This window comes from Apodemus sylvaticus, chromosome 23 (assembly GCF_947179515.1).
Source record: "Apodemus sylvaticus chromosome 23, mApoSyl1.1, whole genome shotgun sequence".
NCBI classification, from domain to species: Eukaryota; Metazoa; Chordata; class Mammalia; order Rodentia; family Muridae; genus Apodemus; species Apodemus sylvaticus.
The window spans coordinates 8990939-9009069 of NC_067494.1; the positions used below are offsets into that span (position 1 = coordinate 8990939).

At 43.4% G+C, this 18131-nt stretch overlaps 1 protein-coding gene across 4 annotated transcripts in view; it reads left to right on the plus strand.

Annotated features, from left to right (window-relative positions):
* Positions 1-6921, plus strand: part of Akap7 (A-kinase anchoring protein 7) — a 138269-nt gene extending 131348 nt beyond the window's left edge. For 3 of the 4 annotated variants that reach the window (XM_052169738.1, XM_052169740.1, XM_052169741.1), the window contains one exon: positions 4776-5587. In XM_052169738.1, coding sequence (XP_052025698.1) covers positions 4776-4984 — 209 coding nt within the window. In that variant the 3' untranslated portion in view covers positions 4985-5587. Of the gene's footprint in view, positions 1-4775; positions 5588-5655 lie in introns of those variants that run through there. The other variant, XM_052169739.1, reaches the window with a different exon arrangement.
* The last annotated feature ends 11210 nt before the right edge of the window (positions 6922-18131 follow it).

The window sequence follows — 18131 nt, forward strand, 5'->3', positions numbered from 1 at the left end:
CACTGTGTGTGTGTGTGTGTGTGCACGCTCGCGCACATGTGTGTGCATGTGTGTGTGCATGCGTGTGTGCATGCATGTGTGCATGTGTGTGTGCATGCGTGTGCCTGTGTGTGTGCATGCATGTGTGCATGCGTGTGCCTATGTGTGTGCATGCGTGTGCATGTGTGTATGTCTGTGCATGTGTGTGCGTGTGTGTTTGTGCATGTGTGCGTGTGCATGTGTGAGTGCGTGTGCGTGTATGTGCATGTGTGTGTGTGTGTGTGATGCATCTTCCTCCCTCTTCTCTCCTCCTCTCCCTTGATCATCTTTATATTTTCTGATTAAAAATTGCATTACTATCTTGATTTATTCTTGTCGCTACAAACAGGCACTTAGATGTCGGCAGGACACAGGAAGCTAGGGACAATCTCTAGAGCCTTTCCTGTGACCTCAGCTCAGCTTTTGTTGGGTCACCTCAGTTCATATGTTGAGATCATCTGAACACTAAAACTCATCTCAAATTATCCTAGTAGGGCTGGAGAGATGGCTCAGTGGGTAAGAGCACTGACTGATCTTCCGAAGGTCCTGAGTTCAAATCCCAGCACCCACATGGTGGCTCACAACCATCCACAAAGAGATTGGATGCCCTCTTCTGGTGCATGTGAAGACAGCTACAGTGTACTCACATATGATAATAAATAAATCTTTAAAAAAATTACCCTAGTACTAAAATTTTCTTGCCACCACTGAGGAGGTTTTTGTTGTTTGTTTTGTTTTAATGATCACAAAATAGTAAACTTAATCACTGACCTATATTGGTACCAAAGATCTCAGTAAATATAAGGAAAACCAGAATAATAGAGCAGACCATGAATAAATCACGCCACACTCAGAGAGGGTTGCTGACTCCCAGTTGCTCATGTGCAGTTTATTGAGAAATATTTTAAATGTTGTACCCTTTAGAATATACTGTATTGAGTGGATTCATTTTCATTTAGTGATTGATATTTTGGGGTAAGCTTATTTTGTAGCCTAGACTGTTCTCAACTCACCATAAAATGCAGGTTAGCCTCTCATTTACACTACGGCTGCACCCTTCTGCGTGCTAGGATCATTGGCATATGCCAGCATATTTAGCTGTGCCTTGTAGTTTTAAAAGACTCTTCATTTCATTTCCATTTTTTAGTATCTTTCTAAGACATCGTGGAGTTGGGTGTGGTGACTGATGCCTATAATTCCTGCATTATAGGCAGGTGGAGATGGGGATTGTTGCCTGTTGTAACTGTTGTAGGCTCCGTGAGGAGTCTGGGCCATCCTGGCCTCCAGGGGGAGACTCAGTCTCAGACACTACCACTTAAGACACCTTAGGGAGATTTCTCAAATACAATATCAAAGGCAAAAGCTAGTCTCTTCAATAAGTATGGGAGTCAGACCACTACATAAACCAAGAAAGGATACATGGATCAAGAGTTTGATGCTTTTATTAGGGATATTTTTCTTTAGTAGTTAAGTATCTTGCTGGAATCATAGGAGAGCTGTGTGTATAGGCATAGAGCGCGGAGCTGCTATTATGAAGGAGACACCAGGGTCGGCGAGAGGGACTGCTGCCCTCATGCAGTTGTTAAGCAGAGGGAAATTACAGCATAACTTTAATCTGAAAATGTCTGTAAGTTGCACCAAATCTATTGAAAAAGGGGAGCCAAGGTCTCCCTTGAATGAAGATTCTGGTGTCTTAGACTGTCACATTCTTAGATCTCTGTGATGAGCCTTCCCCGGATGCACATGTGTGTCCCTTTGTCTGTGTCTCAATCAGGGTTTCTATTCCTGCACAAACATCATGACCAAGAAGCAAGTTGGGGAGGAAAGGGTTTATTGAGCTTACACTTCCACATTGCTGTTCATCACCAAAGGAAGTCAGGACTGGAATTCAAGCAGGTCAGGAAGCAGGAGCTGATGCAGAGGCCATGGAGGGATTTTCCTTACTGGCTTGCTTCCCCTGGCTTGCTCAGCCTGCTCTCTTATAGAACCCATGAGCACCAGCCCAGAGATGGCACCACCCACAAGGGGCCCTCCCCACTTGATCACTAATTGAGAAAATGCCCCACAGCTGGATCTCATGGAGGCGCTTCCCCAACTGAAGCTCCTTTCTCTGTGATAACTCCAGCCTGTGTCAAGTTGACACACAAAATCAGCCAGTACAGTTTGCTTCTTTCTTTCTTTCTTTCTTTCTTTCTTTCTTTCTTTCTTTCTTTCTTTCTTTCTTTCTTTCTTTCTTTCTTTCTTTCTCTCTCTCTCTCTCTCTCTCTCTCTCTCTCTCTCTCTCTTTCTGTCTGTCTTTCTTTCTTTCTTTCCTTCCTTCCTTATTTCCTTCCTTCCTTCCTTCCTTCCTTTCTTTTCTTTTCTTTTCTTTTCTTTTCTTTTCTTTTCTTTTCTTTTCTTTTCTTTTCTTTTCTTTTCTTTTCTTTTCTTTTCTTTTCTTTTCTTTTCTTTTCTTTCTTTTTTTGAGACAGAATTTCACTTTGTAGCCTTGGCTGGCCTGCAGCTTGATCTATAGATCAGGCTGGCCGCAAATTCACGGAGATCTGCCACCTGCCTCTTCTTCCTAGGTGCCGTGATTAAGGTGTGTGCTGCCATGCCCAGTATGAAAGGGACACTTTAGAAAAGTGAATCTAGAGGTATTTTTCCAGGTGCCTCTAAGACAGGAGAAATTGTGTAGCACACATTCACAGTGTTGTGCAGTGAAGCAGGCTCATGACAGGAAGGGAAGTGTCAAAGGTAACCATGTCTTCAGTTTGATCAGCGTAGATAATAGTAAAGTATGAACAAAAACAGTGTAACCAGAAGGAAAATCGCCATTTGTTGGGAAGCTTTTCTATTTCTGCCTCTCTCTTTAGGAAAGACGTTGGTCAGCACCTTCCTCTGTTGTGTTGAACTTGCATTCTGAGTATGGAAATATAATACAACCAGAACCCCTGGGTATCTCAAGTATCTTAACATTTAAAGTCACAAGGACACTCCATTGATGGAAATAACAAGGCACATGCTATTAGAACTGGGAAGGATTTTGGAGAATGAGTTAGTAATGAAATTTAAGTTCAACCTTGTTATCTTAACCCAGCAAGAAAGCTGGCTGGAGTTCTAGAACAGTCCACAAAATTATAGTCTCTGGCCTGGGTATAGAGCCTAGGTGGGAGATTTAGAAAGTAATTTTAAAAGTCATGTTTTGAAAGGTCCTTAAATAGCATCCCTTCATTTGCATCTCATTTTCTGTTTTAAATTTGAAGAGCCACTGTCCAAATAGTTGCTTGTAATGCATGTAGAAATGTCCTCTGTATGGGGTAAATACTATGTTATAAAATTGAGAGCAAATATTTTAAATATTAGATAACATAACATTTCCATGCATTCTTACTAGGTAAAATCTGAACTTTTGCCTAAAGTTATATTAATAACAGTTTTTTTTCTTGCTTTTCACAATCTCTGTTTAATAGGTTCTCCGTAATTATCCCTGTGTCAAAGCTTACTCAATTCTGGACGTGTTTTCTGTGCACATGTGCTTAAGCTTCTGATCACGGCGACTGACTGCCGTGTTGCCACATTTGAGGGGGAAGTGGTTGCTAAGTCACCTCCCTGGGTTGGTCCTAACCCATCCTCCCTGTCATTTGGGATGTCTGTCCCTGGAAAGGAGGGGGTGGCTAACCCTGACTGACTGTGTGCTGCAGACAGACAGCAGGGCTCTGCAGGTAGTCAGGGGCCAGGGATGTTCCTGGCCTTACCTTTTGCTATTCTAGCTCTGTTATATATGAGGATAGAAAATAATATCTGTGTTCCTGCTCGCACCCCTGCTATGCTGCCCCAGTCCTGAGCATGCCAGTGTAGCACTCACTGCCTTGGTCATCATGTGCCCTTGGCTTGTCCCACGGTGAGCTCATCTTATAGTGGGTGGGCAATTACTATCTTCTTCACCTCCGTCCATCTGTCTTCCGGCCTGTAAGCTCAGTGGAGGGACTGAGGGTGCTGACTGGAGATAGTGCAAGAGCCCTTTTGCCTTTCCTGAGGATAGCAAGGATTTGGAGTGTGGATGGGTGATGTGTAGTGTAAGGACTCCACGGGGGTGGAGTGGGGGGGGGGAGAGGAGTGGCTGTTATTCACAGCTGTAAATCGAATGCTGACCCCTTCCTTGGTGATCACCAGCGAGACAGAAAAATGACCCTAAGGCAGTGACTTCCGGGAAGTTCCCGCCAGGATCTTAACCCTTCCTAGGAGAATTTCCTGTCTCTAGAACTACAGTGATAGCAATGAGATTTTAAAAACAAGATGCTAATCCTGCGGTCCTGTTTTAAACCAGTGATGACTACAGCTGTCTTGGTTGCGAGCACTGGGAGTTTATCGACAACAGATCTTCTATGCCAAGCATTTTAACATGAGTGATCCTAACCTGTAGGATCATTGGGGCAATCTTGATTTCCTGATAGTTAGCCCTGGAGAGGGAGCAGCAGAGCCAGGTCTCCTTGGGACCCTCGGTGTGGGTACAGGCAGCTCCTGGGTTGTCATTAGCGCAACGTTGCCTGCAAGGGTGTGTCGGCTGCTTTGCATCCTAAAGTCTGCAGGATAGGCAGGCGCCTGCTCGGACAAATGTCGTAGGAAAAAGCAGCCCACTCTTACTGGAATCATAGATCCCATTTGCCAGAGAGAAGGACACTTGCTCTTTTAACTAGCTGAGCTAGCTGGGCCCTGGTGACCTCGTTGCTATGGCAATAGGAGCTCAGTGACCTCTCTTCTCTTGTGGAATGTAGGTGAGAAGGACCGAAGGGAGCCTGAGGATGCCGAACTGGTCAGGCTCAGTAAGAGGCTGGTGGAGAACGCGGTGCTCAAGGCTGTCCAGCAGTACCTAGAAGAGACGCAGAACAAAAAGCAGCCGGGGGAGGGCAACCCCACCAAGGGGGAGGACGGAGATCATCGGAACCATCAGAACGGCGATGGCGGTGATAACAACAGGAAGTGAGAGCTGGATCCGTCCTGCTGCCCCTCTGCTAAGTCGCAGACTGACTCGCTCGCAGTGTGCTAGTGAAGTGTCTTGTCCAAGCCCTGGAGATCACCTAATACTTTTTTACGATTGGTGCGATTGATGCGTTCGGTGTTGCTGCGACACAACGGAAAAGAAGGGGACGCTGGGACCAGCCGAAGAAAATCATTGACAGAAGAACAACACTAAGTCCGCGTGCCATCAACCGAGCACAAGGGAGAGCGGGCGCTTCGGGACCGCCTGCCTGACTCCAAAGGAGAGGGAGAGAGAGGACTTGTGACCGACGACGGACGGACACCGCCGTTTACAATGCTTCGATCCTCTGCTCACTTTATCTGAGGCCAAAACTTGCACACAGCTATCAAGTGCTAAGTTTCAGTTTGTCACTGTTGAAATGACCATGAGTATAATGAGTCCACAATGTTTCCTGTTTGTCCCCCATGTGTTGTTACCACACGGTGATCTTTATTTACAGTAAATTAAGTTTCGTGTAAATTATATATTTTTTGGCAAAATGCAATCTTTTCTATGAGACGTGGGCGTAATGTTTTAAAAGGTTTTTTTAAAGCCTTATTTTGATAAGTCAATTTAATGTACTTCATTGATATTTGCACTTTAAATGTGTTATATAATTTCCCCCCTTCCCCCAGGCAAGAAACCAGTTGGAACCCAAGACTTAATTGACGAAGCTTTGCACCGAGAAAGGATGGAGCTGAAATCCAAAGTGAAACAGATCAAAGAACTTTTGTTAAAGCCAGAGACTCAGGCCAAGATTAGAAAGGAGCTTTTTGAAGGAAGAGTTTTTAATAATGGTAATCCAACAAGAGATGCTGATTTCGGCCTGATTTTGCCATAGCTCCCCACTGCGGTTATGCGTGGCAAAATGCTTATGAACTCTCAGCCCACTAAATAGCTCTTTGGCGAGTAACCAGAGTGTGCTTACGGTTTCTACAAAGCCCACAAACCAACATTTGGTAAGGAGTTAACAACTTCTTGCCAAAGAAAACATATTTTTGCCTTACCATGGTCATCATCATCCTCATCACCACCACCACCACCACCATCATCATCATCATTGTCATCACCATAAAGTTGAGTTTTAGCATGTTCATTTTGGTATCTTTGACTCATTTTATAGAAATAACTTCTTAATTAGCTGTTGTAAGATATTCCATGGGTCCTTGCAGATAATATTGCATACACACACACACACTATGAAAAACACTTATGAAAAATCCTTTATAGACAAAAAAATTAAAACTGACAACAGTATTCTAAGGGTCTGTCACCTGCCTCCTGTTGATGTGGCTTGTTACTTCAGAGGAAGCATTGTCCGGGCTCATCCAGTCCCACAGTCCTGTTGCTGAGAGTTTGAATGCTTATCGATATCAGTACTTGAACGAACATTAGTAAGCGTAATCATTGTAGTCATGGGTTAGGAATGTTTCTGTTTTGTTTTCATTTTTTATTAGACATGTTCTTTATTTACATTTCAAAAGAATGTTTTTTTATAATATCCATATTATTTTTCACTGATGCAAGTACAGTTTTAATTATTTTTTTTTTTATTTCTTAGTGAAGAACGTTCAGGGTTATTTCCTACTCTCTGAAGAGAAGCCCAAGGCTGTGTTCTTCAGGATCTGAGTAGTTTGCACTGGGTCATTTGTAAATGAGCATTTCGAGGTGTTTATTTGTAACAGCTCTTTGGTAGTTACTTTAAAATTGCTGCTACTAATAGATGACGGGGAAGGCAGTGATTAGAGATTAAATATGTAATCATCTCATACGCAGGCCAGTGTGCTCGTGGATTTTGGCTATTTTTTCACTGGGTAAACGGTACTACATTAATTCACGATGTATTCCTTTCTGTGTTCCTACATTTTCATGCCCCGTAATAAAGGTTCTCTTCCCCTGCTGCTTTTCTTCTTAGCTTTCTTCTGGAAACCGCTGGGTCCCGCTTGGTGCTCCAGAGCCACTAGTGGGGTCTCTGTAGTTTTGACGCCTCCTGCCTTCTTGTTAGAGGGGGCACGGGGTTGCACTTTAGACGACTGCGTGATTTCAAAGCAGTCAGCGTCAGACACAAGCAACAGCAGAACAGAGAAATCAAAAGATAGCTGCTAATCCTACCAAATAACTAATCCTGTATGGAGAGCAGCAAATGTGAAAAGACAAAATCCATCTGCATATATACTTCTGTTATCTGCTGGCTGTGAACCCCCTCTGAGAAGCTGGCCATGAACCAGGAACTCTTCCTAAGAAACTGACCAGGAAACATGAACCTCTGCTGAGTGACTATCCATGGGCCCCCTGTGAGAGGGGCTGTCTATGAGCCCCTCTGAGTGGCTGTCTGTGAGCCCCTGTGAGAGGGCTGTCTATGAACCCCCTCTGGCTGACCATGAGCCCCTGTGAGAGGGGCGGTCTATGAACCCCTCTGAGGGGCTGTCTGTGAGCCCCTGTGAGAGGGGCGGTCTATGAACCCCTCTGAGGGGCTGTCTGTGAGCCCCTGTGAGAGGGGTGGTCTATGAACCCCTCTGAGGGGCTGTCTGTGAGCCCCTGTGAGAGGGGCGGTCTATGAACCCCTCTGAGGGGCTGTCTGTGAGCCCCTGTGAGAGGGGCGGTCTATGAACCCCTCTGAGGGGCTGTCTGTGAGCCCCCTCTTAGCAGTGGAACCATAAAGGAAGCTTAGATGCGTGTGCCTGTCCTTGTTTTTCAGAGGAGGAAACCCACTCCAGGCTGGGCGCTGCCCTGGTCAAAGTCAACACTGCTGTTAGGAATTTGGCCCTGAGCCACAGCCCAGTGGCCCCAGAGCTCCATTGTCACTTTGACTACCCCCTAATCCACGAGAACAACTTCAGATCGACATTTCTTAGATCCAGGCCATCTTCTCCTCAAGGACTTGTCTGCAATCTAAGGTGCTTGGAAGATGTAGTACCCGGATTCCATGTCTCTCTGTTAGCCTCAGTTGCCCGTTGCGTTGTGTTGTTAAATACCTTTGAAGACCTGAGCTGTGGTGCCAGGAGGTTGGAGCACATGCTCAAATCTCTTCCTAAGTGGTTCTGGTAGGAAGTCATTAGTACTTTCTAGGTTAGGACGCTGGGGGAACTTTATGCTGAAATGGCCAAGGATGTAAAACAAAAGAGGGCTGAATTTAAATTCAAATCTATTCTACTTAAAAGGTGACATTTCCCACAATGGGGCATTTTTTCCCTTTACCAAATACAATATTTCAAAAATTAAAGATAATGAATAAAGAGAAAGTCCTTGAACCTCCCGCCGCCACCACACACACACACACACACACACACACATATATACACATACACATATACACATACACACAGTCACACACAGACATCATACACACACACACACACACACACACACACATATATATATATATACACACACATACATACACATATACACATACAGTCACACACAGACATCACACACACACACACACACACATACTGATCTGGTTCTAAATTTCTACAAACATGAGAGTGGTCAGCTGAGACTATAGAGGAATAATATCTAACTATTTAATGATTCTAATCCTTGTCAATGGACTCCTCATGTGACCCTGCTCACAGAACACTGGACCAGGAAGCGAATGTTACCCCTTGATTTGGACTTAACGCTGATGCGAAATCTCGAGCAAACCAGTTACATTCCGAGCCTCACTTTCCAGTCTGGCCAGGTGGTTTCAAGGAGCCTAAGGCAGTTTTCTTTGGTATCTGCCCTGCTGATGCCAGTCTGTTGGCTGCTGGACTGGGTCATATCTTTCCCCCTGATGACATTAGATGCTTAGGTGTCTGGAGGATGTCCCCTTCTGTTTCACTTGTGAGGTTTCAGTTTCCTGATGGGAACCCATTCAGGGAAATGCTCTCATTTAGAATCACATTCCATTTTAAGAGTCAAGTCAGTAGAAAAATAGATCCCACAAGAGTAAAGGGGATAGGAAAGTAATCCTTTGAATTATAACTTGTATAACTTGGTCTCACTTGTAAAAATCTCAGATTCTGCCACTCCTCAGTGTACACCCCACGGAGGGCCTTTGTCCTTTGGATACACAGGTGCTTTATATGACATTTGGGGATCAGATATATATCTGATACAAGATTTTCTTTTTTCAGATTTTGGATTATTTGTGATTTCTTAGGTATAGGCCTCACATCTGAATAGGAACTTCATCTACTATATTAATACGTGTATATCTTATACACCAGTCTCTAGGTCACTTTATATAATTTTTATTGCAACCCATCCCATGAAGCCAGGTGAAGAATGTTCTACTTGGGATGTCCTGTCAGTGTTCTATATGTTCAGAATTTTCAAACCCTGCCTAGGAATGCTCGACCTGTATTAGGTTCACATCTAGAACATAGTTAGGATTAAATGCTTTTCTCAAAAAGCCCAAATGTGTCAATTGCACCAAGGAGGTGATGACAGCAGTGACTTCACAGTCTACATGTCAGTCAAGCACATGGCCAATGAGATGTTTGCTCTCTGTGCACCCAACACAGACAGCATCCTTGAGTGTGACCTGGTGAATGGGTGCCCTGTCCTCCCTCAGCCATTGTTCTTAGCCTTGGCTTTGCTTTCTTCTTCTTCTTCTTCTTCTTCTTCTTCTTCTTCTTCTTCTTCTTCTTCTTCTTCTTCTTCTTCTTCTTCTTCTTCTTCTTCTTCTTCTTCTTCCTCCTCCTCCTCCTCCTCCTCCTCCTCTTCCTCCTCTTCCTCCTCCTCCCCTTTTCCTCCTCCTCCTCCTCCTCCTTCTTTTTTTTTTTTTTTTGGTTTTTCAAGACAGGGTTTCTCTGTGTAGCCCTGGCTGTCCTGGAACTCACTCTGTAGACCAGGCTGGCCTCGAACTCAGAGATGCACCTGCCTCTGCCTCCCAAGTACTGGGATTAAAGGTGTATATCACCACCGCCTGATGCTTTCTTCTTTTAAGGTTTGTTTGTTTGGCTTTTGAGCTTATGATTACATCATTTCATTCCCTTTCTTCCCTTCAAATCCTCCCACATCTCCACTTCCCTTTCTCTCTTTCAAATTCATGGCCTCTTTTTTAAAATTACTATTACACACACACACACACACACACACACACACACACACACACGTATATATGTATATATGTATATGTGTGTATGTGTATGTGTGTATATATGTGTATATGTGATATATGCATATATATTTCTAAATTTGCAATGGAACTCATTACCTATGTATGTTACATATTTTTTTAAAATATTTACTTTATTTATTTTATGTATGAGTATGCTGTAGCTGTCTTCAGACACACCAGAAGAGGGCATCGGATCCCATTACAGATGGTTGTGAGCCACCATGTGGTTGCTGGGAATTGAACTCAGGACCTCTGGAAGAGCAGTCAGTGCTCTTACCCGCTGAGCCATCTCTCCAGCCCCTGTATGTTACATATTATTACTAATATACATATATTACTAAATACCTAATGTAACCTGTTCAGCCCGTATGTTCCTGTATGTGTGCATGCTCAGGGCTGCCTCTTCCCTGGGGAAGACTTTCTCCCGCTCTCTGCTTTCCTTAGTTGCTTGCAGTGCTTTGCCTAAGGCCGGGGCTCCCTGAGCTCTCCTCTCCTGTGTGAGCATGCCTGCCGACGTCACCCTCGTTCGCGTTATGCTTTGGTGGCCATGTTGATGAGACTGCATGGGTACAGCTTCTGGCCTTCTCAGGAAACACGGTCTCAAAGCGTACGGTCTTTAAGCTCCACGATGACTGAGCCTCATACGTGGGAGTTGTAGATTTATCAGTGAGAACTTGGCTCACAACTCTGCATTTTGACTGGTTGGCTTCCTGTAATGGTCTCTTGTCTGCTGCAAAGAGAAATTCCCTTGATGAGGAGGGAGGACTACAGTTTTGTGTGGGTACAGGGACAAATGTTTAGAATCTATCCTTGGCGTTTTCAAACATCACCTGTAATGGTTTTATCTGCAGAAATCTTATAGATGAATTCGTGATTTCCAGACTTTCCAGACCCACCAAAAATAAAAAATAAAAAAAACCAAAACAAATATACCAGAATACATTCAAACATTTCCCAGTTGCTGTTGTGGTGAATCTCCAACCCCAATAAACCTGTGCAGAGAATACACAGCTCAGTTATAATATCTGTAAGCTGCACGCCTTGATTGGGCAGATACAGCACTACACTGGTCTGTTCCCCAGCTATGAGAGCCTCCTCCAGGCCACGCGGTTCTGCTCTGTCTCCCTTCCACCTCTTCTTCCTCCATCTTCTTCTCTCTCCTTCATCTCTTCTTCCTCCTCTTCCTCCTTCCTCTCTTTCTCTAAAACCTCCAGCTCCACCTTTCTTTTCCACTGCCCCATCACAGACTCTAACCTTTATTTGACCAGTTAAAATGGGGAGAAGGTTCACTTGAAATCACCTGAATTTGTGATCCACTCCTCATTAGGCAGCCCCTCTTGAGGAAGCAGAATTAGCATCAAAATACAAACAGCATTGGAGCCATCCACAACGAGGCCCTATGTGCATTTGATAGTTGTGTACACACCAATGAGATAAACGCGTATATGATTCCATTCACACGTTAAAATGATTATTAGAACAATTGCCTTGAAGTCAGTGAGTCTAAAATTATGATACAATCCACAGCCACTTTTCCCTGGATCACCATATTGGAGATAACGAGGCTCATTTAGAAGGTCATTTGAGAAATTCTGAAGATAGGCAACATTAACTTCTACAGTCCACGATGCTCTAAACCGCCAATTTGTATTTCTTTAAGTGCAACTGATGAATTCAGGTGATAGTTTTTAATGGAGACTGCACTGTCTGGTCGTCTATAAATCCTGTTATTAGTCACACATTGGAACACCATGAAATTCTCTTATAGCGGCAAAGCTAAGGACAAGTAAACTACAGACTGAACAGTGGAGAAAGCATTCCCTGGGGACCTACACTGGCTTCCCTCTAATGATCCAAGTTACTCTCTAAGCACTGCTATCATACGGAAGCACCCCCCCCTTACCTTATGTGTTATTTTCTTTGACTTGTGTTAGAAAAGTGGCAGAGTCCTGCTTGCACCCCTGCTAGCGTAAGTAATTCTATGGCTTCCACACCTCTTCCTCTTTAATAATGTAAGTTGTTATAGCATTACAAATATCTCCCTACAGCTCCTGCTCCAACCCACCTGGGCGCAGTGTCAATGTGGTGACTTGTAATAAAGGGATCTGTAAATTCTTCACTGGTTTTTCCTCCCACTAGCATATATTTCATCTTACCTATAACTTCAGGAAATATTTTCACATCTACGTATGTGAGATATAAAAAGTCATAGGAGGTGAGAGGACAGAGAGACGAGAATCTTTGCAGCTCAGCAGGAATGATGGTGCTGAGAGAAACAGAAAAGACACACATGCACCGAATGCAAATATCTGATATGGTAATGAGTGGAGAAAACTGCATGAATATGCAGCAGTGGGGAGAGACTGAGTATATCCCTGAGATCCTTGAGGACATATTTGGAAGCTGTTCTCACCAAGTCTGTGGTTGGAGAGCACCTTCAGGGACAGGCTTGCACCGAGGTCTTTCGATGACTTGGTTGGACATTTGTCACAGCTAGTGACAGCTTGGTATCTTCAGAACACCTTCCCTATGTGTATCCAGCTCCTGCCCTTTTTTTTTTTCAGTAAAAATAGATAGTATTTCAAAAAAAAGTGCAGAACACTAAAGGAGAACCAAGCTCAACATTTGGCCTATACACATATGCACAAGTATTTGCAAGTACACATGGAAACACATGAATATACATGCAAATATATATACAATGCCTACATACATACATAAATATGTACACAAATAAAGATGAAAATGATTTAGTTGGAAAGACTTGATGCCTTAGTATAGAGGAATACCAGGACAGGGAAGCGGGGGAGGGTTGATTTGGGAAGGGGAGATGACCTACGGGACTTTTGGGGGAGGGGGGAACCAGGAAAGGGGACATTTGAAATGTATGTAAATAAAGAATATATCTAAAAAGCACTGAGCATAAAAAATTCTAGTCACTAAACACAGAGGTCAGTAAGACCTATGCTGGGAATATATATATATATATATATATGTATATATAAAATCAGCTTCTAAAGGCTGAAGGAAGAAAATAAACTCCTTCTATTTGCAGTCTACATTTCCCTTTCATATATTTGTTTATATTAAGCTTTATTAGGTATATGCTTTTCTAGATTGTGCCAGATGCCCAAATACAGTTTAATAAAATCATATGTTAATCAAGTGGGTATTCTTTTCCTTTTTATTCAATACATTTTTTATTTACATTTCAAATGATTTCCCCTTTTCTGGCTCCCCGCTCCTCGAAACATCCCATAAGCCCTCTTCCCTCCCCCATTCCTCCATCTACCCCTTCCCATTTCCCTGTTCTGGTATTCCCCTATACTGCTGCACTGAGTCTTTACAGAACCAGGGGCCACTCCTTTGTTCCTCTTGGACATCATTTAATATGTGGATTATGTCTTGGGTATTCCACATTTCTAGGCTAATACCCACTTATTAGTGAGTGCATACCATGATTGAGCTTTTGAGACTGGGTTGCCTCACTTAGTATGATGTTCTCCAGCTCCATCCATTTGTCGAAGAATTTCATGAATTCATTGTTTCTAATGGCTGAATAGTACTCCATTGTGTAAATATACTGCATTTTTTTTTGTATCATTCCTCCGTTGAGGATCACCTGGGTTCTTTCCAGCTTCTGGCTACAAATAGGGCTGCTATGAACATAGTGGAGCATGTATCCTTATTACATGCTGGGGAATCCTCTGGGTATATGCCCAGGAGTGGTATAGCAGGGTCCTCTGGAAGTGTCATGCCCGGATTTCTGAGGAACCTCCAGACTGATTTCCAAAGTGGTTGTACCATCTTGCAATCCCACCAGCAGTGGAGGTATGTTCCTCTTTCTCCACATCCTCGCCAACACCTGCTATCTCCTGAGTTTTTTACCTTAGCCATTCTGACTGGTGTAAGGTGAAATCTCAGGGTTGATTTGATTTGCATTTCCCTAATGACTAATGATGTTGAGCATTTCTTAAGGTGCTTCTCAGCTATCTGAAGTTCTTCATGTGAAATTTCTTTGTTTAGCTCTGTACCCCACTTTTTAATAGGGTTATTTGGTTCTCTGGGGGTCTAACTTCTTGAGTTCTTTGTATATATTAGATATTAGCCCTTTGTCGGATTTAGGGTTGGTGAAGATCTTTTCCCAATCTGTTGGTTGACATTTTGTCCTTTTGACAGTGTCCTTTGCCTTATAGAAACTTTGTAATTTAATGAGGTCCCAGCCTTTTAAGCCCCGCTTCCCCAGGGGAGACACCCCGGGAAGAATCCTGGAACTGAGTATCTCATTGCTATACTGAGATTGAGATTTGGGATCTGGGCTTTACTGAGAGAGAGGGAGGGAGACCCTGAACTGAGTCAGGCTCAGAGAAGCAGCAATAGGGCTGGGAGTATGGCTCAGCTGACAACGTTCCTGCCTCACGAGCATGAAGACTTGAGATTAGGTCTCTGGGTGCATTCCCCTGTGACCCCAGTGTTGGGGTAGGGCACAGAGATAAATTGATCTTTGCAGTTCACTGACAAGCCAGTCTGGCCAATCAGTGAGCCCCAGGTCCACTGTGGATTTTCTCATGTAATGTGGAGAGCTATCAAGGAAGACATCTGACATCACCAGACCTCATCGTGCGTATGCATATACATACATATGCCTCTTTTATGTGCATGCACACACACCCAAATAAACCTGTATTCACACCACCCCTATATACATAGGTAGCTTGGCAGGCCTGCTGTACTGACAGTGGATATGTATGGTATGTAGCTGTCAATATAATCAAGCTCTCCTCTTTTTCTTGGCTTTTCCAGTCTGATCTTCTGAGTCCTCCAGGTAGTCTGCAGCCACTAAATTCTGGTTCTGCTTTACACTGGCTGAGATTTGGCTGGAGAGGTGGCTCAGAAGTTAAGATCACTTGTTACTCTTGCAGAGGATTTCCCAGGACCCATACGATTGCTCACAACCACCTGGAATAATTCTTCTTCTTCTTCTTCTTCTTCTTCTTCTTCTTCTTCTTCTTCTTCTTCTTCTTCTTCTTCTTCTTCTTCTTCTTCTTCTTCTTCTTCTTCTTCTTCTTCTTCTTCTTCTTTTTTTTGGTTTTGGTTTTTCGAGACAGGGTTTCTCTGTGTGGTCCTAGCTGTCCTGGAACTCACTCTGTAGACCAGGCTGTCCTCAAACTCAGAAATCCACCTGCCCCTGTTTCCCAAGTGCTGGGATTACAGGTGTGTGCCACCACGCCCGGCTCCATATCTTTTTGGATTTCTTTCTTTTTGGCATGACAGGGTTTCTCTGTGTAGCCCTGGCTGTCCTGGAACTCACACCGTAGACCAGGCTGGCCTCAAACTCAGCAATCTGCCTGCCTCTGCCTCCCAAGTGCTGGAATCAAAGGAGTGCGCCACCACTGCCCAGCACCATCTGGAATTCTGTTTTAGAGGTATAGGGGATCAGATGCCATCTCTGGCTTCTGTGGGTCCCAGTCACACACATGACGTATGTACATGCATATGTGTAGGTGAAACACTCGTACACAAGAAATAAATGAACATAAAAAAAGAAAACTGGATAAAGCTGGTTATAGTATTTGCGATTAAATATCCAAACTAATCTAAATTATTTCTAAGCATTTCAACACAGGACCTAGTGGGCACTTTGGATCTGATACTTGTGTGCGTTAAGAGTATGGTTGCATAAATTGTAGGAATGATTGTGTGCTCTTTAGGAAGGCTCTGTTCCTGATCTAGATACAGCAGCAGACTCTGGGTATTATGACAATTAAGTAGCTCCATATATTCCCCAAATACTCTCTAAATAAGGTTACCCAAGCCCCAGTTGAGAACGTTGAGCGATATTAAGTATCGCTCCCTGGCAGCATAAGAGACAATGTTCTTCATTTCTACCCTGTCAAGAAGTCATTTGGCCTCCAAGAACACAAGCTCACTGGGACTCTGCACACATTATCTGGTTCCTGGATAGAAATTGGAAATGAAATGACCTTCATATTTTGTGTGATGAAGACCAAAACATTTATTACACTTAAAAATGGTTGGATAGATCAGTTGTGACAGTTCTTATAAAGTCATTATTTCATAAATTTTCTTGGCTAACTGATTGGGAGAGCAGACTTAGAGACTGAGAATCTCTAAATTCTAAGACAGTATGACCTGCTAAATATATTATTATTATTATTATTAATATGTAATTATAACAATAGGGCTACTTCTTGTTCAACTTTATAAAAACACGTAAAATATATATTATGTACCAAATGAAAAAGTCTAATTTTCTGATAATAATAGAGATATGTTAGAAATATAGGAGGATTTTAATATAGGAAAAATATTAATTTTCTTTCTGAGTGGCAGATAGAAAGATTTTTAGATAAGGAAATGAGAAAGAACTTTCCCTATAGGCTATAGTAAACTTGAGGGGTAGCTTCTGAATTAAATAAATGGCATATGGAAATGAAGAGATGAGGCCTGTGGAGGGGCTGTACCATGGGTGAACGCTCTGAGATGTCCAGTGGAACATTCAGATGAAAAGACCAGAACAGAAGGAAGAGGACACTTACGGCACCTTCAACACTGATTGTGCGGAGTTTAGACTTTGAAAGAGAAGTTAGCAGTTCTTGGTGCATTCAGAATGTCATACTTACACTAAGAAAACTCTATGTGGTTTGTTTCTCTCCATAATGGAGTCTTTTAAGAAGTCAGGGACTATCTGGAACCTATCTAAATGGGAGCAATGAGTCAGGATGCTGGTCCCATGACAGCCGGGGTCCTTGTTCCTGGTTCTTCATCTCTGACTGTTCTTTTCCTTGTGACATCTGCAAACAGCCTTTTATGCGTAATTTCACGGTAAATTCCTCTGTCCTGTTGATACAAGACTTGACCGGAGACTTATCTTATGGTAGTAGATGTTGATAGATGTTAGTAGATGTAGAACAAGGCAAAGCTTAAACCACGGAGAGACCTGAGACAGACTGAACCAAACGTATAGCCTGGAGAGGACCTCTTACATGAGGATGTGATTAGTAGCCCTTCCTGTGCATGCAGGTCAATAGTTTGCTTGCAGCCCACAGAGCAGCATGGTCATTTTGGAGGTTGCTAAGCCTCCTCTGATGGGATTGGGCGCTTGTGCCAAGAGCAGAAATCCATGCCTGGGACTTTAAACTATGTTAAAAAGCCACGGCGAGGGCTGGAGAGATGGTTCTGAAGTGCAGAACACTCATTGCTCTTGCAGAGGACCTGGATTTGATTCCCAGAAGCCATGTGGCAGCTTATGATCATTTAGAAGTCCAGTTGTAGGGGATCTGGTGCCCTCTTTGACCTTGATGGGCACCAGGGATGCCTGTGGTCACAGACATGCTTGCAAGCAAAATACACAAACACACAAAAGTAAAAATATCTTAAAAATTACGTCATAAGTCATCCTAGGGGGGAACTTACAATTATTGTTGAGATAACAGTGTTAGACTGCCTTCTAAATATCTATGGATGCACCCACAGACAAATGCAGCCCTCACCCTTAGAGAAGCCTCTCTTTGTAGTGAAGGGCAGAGACTCACCACCTGCCTGAGTTAGGGTTTGACTGCTGTGAACAGATACCATGACCAATGCAACTCTTATAATGACAACACTTGCTTGGGGCTGGCTTACAGGTTCAGAAGTTCAGCCCATTATCATCAAGGTGGGAGCATAGCAATATCCAGGCAGGCATGGTGCAGGAGGAGCTGAGAGTTCTACATCTTCATCTGAAGGCTGCTAGCAGAATACTGGCTTCCAGGGAGCTAGGGTGAGAGTCTTAAAGCTCACCTGCCACAGTGACACACCTTTCCAACAGAGCCACACCCACTCCAACTGGGTCTCACCTTCTAATAGTGCCACTCCAATTGTTTTCCACTCCCTGACCTCCGTAGGCTTGTTCAAACACATGAGTCTATGGGGGCCATATTTAAACATAGCATAATGCAAAATACATTTAGTCCAGCTCAAGGTGCTAAGAATAAAAGA